This window comes from Galeopterus variegatus, unplaced genomic scaffold, assembly GCF_000696425.1.
Source record: "Galeopterus variegatus unplaced genomic scaffold, G_variegatus-3.0.2 Scaffold1310, whole genome shotgun sequence".
NCBI classification, from domain to species: Eukaryota; Metazoa; Chordata; class Mammalia; order Dermoptera; family Cynocephalidae; genus Galeopterus; species Galeopterus variegatus.
The window spans coordinates 296062-302099 of record NW_007727421.1 but is presented as its reverse complement, the minus strand read 5'-3'; the positions used below and the strand labels follow the sequence as shown (position 1 = coordinate 302099).

General features: G+C 56.6%; 1 protein-coding gene across 1 annotated transcript in view; it reads left to right on the top strand.

Moving 5' to 3' along the window:
- Positions 1 to 6038, top strand: part of WNK2 (WNK lysine deficient protein kinase 2) — a 140224-nt gene that overhangs the window by 47936 nt on the left and 86250 nt on the right. Inside the window, exon 6 of the mRNA XM_008576203.1 lies at positions 4584 to 4741. Within this exon, the coding sequence (XP_008574425.1) occupies positions 4584 to 4741 (158 nt within the window). The remainder of the gene's footprint in view (positions 1 to 4583; positions 4742 to 6038) is intronic.

Below are 6038 nucleotides of genomic sequence, written 5' to 3'. Positions count from 1 at the left end.
GCACTTGCAGGGACCACGGGAGCAGCTGTTTGTGGGGGTCAAGTCACCTGGAAAGGGCTATGGGCAGGGCCGGTGGTGCTGGTTGTGGCTCCGGAAGCCCAGATGAGATGGGATAGGATCAGCTCTGGGGAGGCCTCTGTGTTAACCGAGACCTGGCATGCCTCCGACGTGAGGGCTGATTCTCCACAGAGGAAAGACAGCGAGTGGTTGTGAATTCATAGTTTTGCTGCACGGTTTGAGACAGAACTTGGCCTGTTTGGGAAAAATGATACCCTGGGAACTGCTTCCATCGGAGCAGTGTGTTTGGGATTTGACATCTAGGCAGGGCAGCTGCCGGTGGGCAGCACTGTGGACACAAGACCTCTGGCAGCCCGGGGGGAACAGGGGCTGACCCAGACCTCAGTTTCCCCATTCATGAAATGGTTGGGGCAGATGAGGTTCCGCACTCCACCCTGGAGGGCCCACACCCCGGAGCGCTGAGCTCCAGAAGTTTCCAGCAAGTTTTGCAAATTTGGCCTTAGAATTGGTGGGAGTCCTGGTCTCAAACCCCAGGTGTATTCAGGCTGAGGGAGGACCGCTGGGTGTCAGAGCACCACCCACTTGATGGAGCCAACGCGCCTAGAGAGCTCCCTGGCTTCCTCTGGCCGATTGGCTCTTTGTCCTGCAAACAAGGTTTCAAGTTGCCAGGCTGGGTGATATGAATGGGTCCTGGGTGTTAACGGTGGGCACAGCAGGGCCCTGTGCCCCAGATGGGTGTCCGGCTCTGCAGGGTGTCCCTCATCACCCAGGCTTTGCTCAGCAGGAGCCCAGGAAGTTGCAGTTAGAGAATCCAAGACCAGGAGTGTCCTTGGCTGCCCGTGCTCATGGGGAATGAGGCCTGGTTAGTAGTAGTGAGCTTTGGGCTTTGGGTAGTGAAGCTTGTCCTCAGCAAGAGACCAGCAGCTGAGTTGGAGGCTGCAGCCACGTGGGGGTCCCCTTGGTCTGTGAGCAGCATTGGCCCAGGCCACCTACAGGTGGGCCAAACCCTCTTGGGGTTCATGTCCTCCTGGGTTCCATGGTCCCATCAAAAGGACAGCCTCAGACCGCAGGCCCCCCCCACACACACCGAAGAAGACCCCCCTGACTTGTGTATCCAGGATACCTGTGGGGGCAGTTGGTGCTGTGGATCAGTTTCTGCTGCAGCTGCCATGGTTTTCTCTTGCAGGCACTTTAGATGTGGCCCATGTGAGGACCTGGGTCAGGGCTACTCTGGGAGGGGAGTGGATGGATTGGGGAGATGGTATCCCCATGCCCTGGTCCTGTCCTCAGCATTGGTGCAGCTGTCATAACACCTGGACCTGGCCCCGATGCTGTGTGCTCACGTAGGTGTAAGTCAAATGTCAGCAACTGGGTTTGGTTGCCTGGACCTCACACCCTTATGGTGTACACATGGCTGGTGTTTGTGGACTGGGTTAGGCCAGGCTGGCCCCTGAATTCATGGGACTGAAGTGATGAGGTACTGTCTGCTGGGTGTCCTCAGTTGCACAGGTGGCTGTATGAGACAGCAGTGCCTGGGGGCCATGAAGGTAGCCAGCCCACCCTGGAGAGCTTCCTGGAGGAGGTGATGATGGAACCAGGCGTGTTTTGGTGTGAACTGAGAAGGGGCCACAGTGAACGGAGGGTGTAATTCTAGAAGGAGCCACAGGTGGGCCCTGGGTGAGCTGGATGAGCCAGGCAGAGGGTAGGAGGGAAATTGGGCCATTACAGGGAAGTGTTAGGAGTCTCTGAAGACATGGGGTCCCCCCAGCAGGTACCACCTGCCCATCTGCCCTGTGGGGAGACAGGAGATGGGTTCCACCTGCCCGGAGAGATGGATGAGGGCCATCTGTGTTGGCTTTATTTTAACAAAAGTCACCAGGAGAGTTAGGGCTGGGAAGGCTTTGATTCCCATAAAGGAAGTCATTTATCCTTCATCACAGACCTAGAAACAGGCAGCCCCTGACAAAGGCGGTGATTTTAGCATGAGGCTGGAGCAGGTCCCTCCCTCCTGTCGCCTTCTGCTAGCAGCAGAGATGCCGCTTTTGCCCACTTTTGGTAACCACAGTGGCTTCTCTCCTTAAAAAGAATAAGAAAGGCCATTCCAGCAGGTCCCTGGTCTGCCCCTGCAGGAGGGATTTGGGGTGGGGGCTCGCCAGGGCCTGGACATCCTAACTTTCACATGCAGACACGTCTGCAGGCACCTCGGGTGGGGACGAGTGTGAGGGGATGTGGCCACAGGCTGTCCAGGGAGTGGGACGGTGGGTGAGACTGTCCACTGGACACACATGTATGCATATATGTGAATGCAAGCACACACACACACACAGGTTATTTTTACAATTCGGATTTAAATGGCTACAGTGTGAGGGAAAGAAAAGAGAGTCGAGCATGCCCGTGTCTGAGCATGTGTGCAGAGCAGGCGTTATTCGGGTCCCTCTGCCCCCACACGCACAGCCCACCCCTCAGAGCCAGGCCATCTGGGGCCTTGGGGTATTTCTTACAGAGCAGAGTCCACGTTTCCTGAGGGTCTCAGAAGTGATCAAACGCAGGGGTGCTGCTGCCTCCTGTCTGGGACCTGCTGCTGTGTGGGCAGCGGGCAAGTAGGGATCCTGCAGGTGCCAGGGAGTGGCTAGCTCAGCTCCCAGCTCCCTGCCGGCAGCCCTGGGGACTGGGCTCCCTTCAAGCTCTTCCCTGTGGATGGACACGGCTGGGCAAAGACCCAAGATGTGTCCCGAGGCTCTGGGTTGGCACCCCTGGAGCAAGAACGGGCTTTACCTCAGTCCCTTTCTGCTGTCATAGGGCAAGTCATCCTGAACGGCCCCTGGCAGATGGTGTCACAGGGTTTGGTTAGTGTGGGTGGCATGAGGCCAATTGAGATGGCCCTGGGGGGTGAGCACATCCCTCCTGCAGCTTGGGGCTTCCTTCTGAATCAGCCATCACTTCTCACCGAGGACCCTCCTCAGTGGCCCCAGCGGTCTGGGCCCACACACAGGAGGCTGCCAGGGCACCCCTGGTCACACCAGGGGGTGGGAGGGGCCTGGGAGCAGGTGTTCATGTTGTCACCAGGCTGGGCTCTGACCATAGCTTGGGCCTCCCTGCTCTGGCTTTTCTGTGGCATGTTTGCTTCTGGCCCCAACCTGGGCAGCACGTTCACTGTTCTGTGACAAGCTAAGGATGGAAAGAAACTTTAAAATATTAACTTAAAAATTGCCAGTACAAAAAATTTCAATGTAATCATGTGGTTCAAAAATTCAAATAGATAAAAATTCCCAGTGCAAGGTCCCTCTGACTCCACCCTCCACCCTTTTCCTGTTATTTCTGACGGATTCTTCCAGAGCTCTCCATGCATGTTCATAAATGTAAACATACATTCTTGCAGCTGGTTGGTGCATTTTTACTCAAAATGTTAACTTTTCTGTTAAACATGTAATACATGTTAAATTGAAATGGTGGATAAATGAAACCCTAACACGCACTTTTTTTTTTTTTTCGTACATGTTGGCAGCTGGCCAGGACAGGGATGGAACCCTGGACCTTGGTGTCATCAGCACCGTGCTCTAACCAACTGAGCTAACAAGCTAGCACCCAACATGTCCTTTTTAATGCAATAATTAGTCTGTGCTATTTTGCATCTGCTTTAAAAAAAGACTAGAAGGGCCGGCCCGGTGGCGCACTGAATGGTGCGCCGCTTGGGAAGCGCGGCGGCGCTCCCGCCCGAGGGTTCGGATCCCACATACAGACCGGTTCCCGCTCACTGGCTGAGCGAGGCGCGGGAGCGACCCCGAGGGTTGCCGGTCCCCGGTCCGGTACAGGGGCAACACTGAGGGTTGCGATCCGTTGCCGGACACGGAAAAAGACAAAAGACAAAAAAAAAAAAAAGTTCAGTGCAGACGTTGTTTTTGCACCTTTTGGGTTTGATGCAGCGTGAGCAGTTCCATCCTAACAAAGTCTGTGTCACTTGTCAGGTGTGGCATTTGCCCAGTCCTCCCCTTACTGCCCCCGGCTGTCTTCAGCCATGACGTAGTTGTATGTGCTAGGTGACACTCTGTCACAGGGGTGTGTACAGTGTACCTAACCATTCCCCTGTCTGGGGATATTTAGGGCCCTTCTGGGGCTTTGCAGTGGTAAGTAACTCTGTAATGACCATCACATCTCTGCTCCAGGGTGTCCGGGCGCTGGCCGATGCTGAGCCTTTCAGGAACACAGTGCCCATAGATGCGGGGGAGGGGTGCTTAGGGTTTGCTTTCTCCTGGGCTCAGTGTCCCTGGTAAGCCGCATTCTCCTGCTCTGTGGGCAGGAGATGGTGCTGTGAAATGATCTCTTACCCTGGAATCGTGACGTTCCAGGGAACATTTTCGGAAACTCGTCTGTAGAGCATGCGCGTTTGAATCCTGGGTTCTAGGACAGGGAGCACGAGCGTGGGGCAGGCCCAGCCCGGGGAGGGGGTGGTTGGAGTGTGGCCTGGATGGGGCAGGGGGAGTGGGGCTCGGAGGGGCTGAGGGGCTCCCAGGACGTGTCCCAGGCCCACGGCGAGCTGACTGCTGCGTGTGTTGCCCCCGGCACAGGTACCCCCGAGTTCATGGCGCCCGAGATGTACGAGGAGCACTATGACGAGTCCGTGGACGTCTACGCCTTTGGGATGTGCATGCTGGAGATGGCCACCTCAGAGTACCCCTACTCAGAGTGCCAGAACGCAGCCCAGATCTACCGGAAGGTCACCTGCGTGAGTTCCCCTGCCGTCCTGTCAGGGAGGACGCGGTGAGGGGCCGTGGGCCACAGCCTTGGCTGGGGAAACTGAGGCTTAGCAGGTGGTCACTCAAGTTCTCCTAGCAGTGGTGATGATGAGGAGGGGCTCTGGGTGGTGCTTAGCCTCACAGCTGGACGGTAGGGAAACCGAGGCTTGGAGAGGCTGGAGCTCCACAGGGCCCCTGCCAGGAGGCGTGTCCAAGCATCTTGTCCTCAGAGTCCCCACTCTGGGCTGCCCCAGAGCTGTTGGCTTTCCCATCTTCTTTATTTTGGAGCCATGGTTTGTTTTCTTTGTCAGCCAGGCAGTCACCCCTAGACCGAGCGTGTCTCTAGGCAGTTGTCAGCGTCGGGCAGCTGGGAGCGTTAATCCCTGTTTTGCTGTCGCTGTGATTTTTAATTTAATCGGACGGCTTCAGCTGTATAAACAGATCGGTCTTGTCCTCCCTCTGTGGCGGGCTCTGCTGGGTGGAGGGAATGCAAACAGAGCATCCAGAGGTGGAGCGGCCAGCCTGGGGTTTTCTATGCCCGTTTCCCACGCTGCCTGTCTGTGGTCTCACTGCAAGGCCCAGGAGGCCAGCAGGTAGTCTCTGACCTGTGGCATCTGAGCCACGGGCCCCAGGCTGCCACAGTCCCCGGAGCCTTGCCACCTCTGCCTGGGATGCACAGCCAGCCCAAGCAGCCTTGCTCTGCATGAGGCTTGGCTGGGCAGGACTGTGCTGCCTGTCTACAAGGCTCTGCTCCAGGCACCTGTGCAGTGCAGCGGCTGCCTCTGCAGATGCACAAGGAGCTGTGGTTCTCGGCAGCTCCACAGCCTTGCCCTGGCCCGTCCCTCTATCCTGAGCCCTCCTTGCAGATTATTCATTCTAAATTCTCGGTCACCTGTTTGCTCTGAGCCCCTCCTGCCTGCCACCGAGGACATGGGTGACAGACAGGGTCCTTGATGGTGGCACTTGTGGGCCTCGATCAGAAACCCCACAAATAGTTGCAAAGCACCCCCATGGGTGCTGGAAGGAGGGGGGCCCGCCAGCTGAGTAGGGTAGTACCCAAGGGAGGCAAGTGTGGTCTGCAGTTGAAGGAGGGGGGAGGGCTAGAGAGAGTTAGGCTCCATTTGCCAGGCCTTGGGGGTGCTGGTGGGGGTGGAGGGGAGGGGCTTTATGTTCTCCATATTTAAGAAAAAGCCCAGGGTGAGGATTTTGGAGGCTGAATCTTGTTGGCAAGAAGAAGAATGTGGTGGTCAATGCTCTCAATGTTTTTAAATTGTTTTGGGGCCGGCC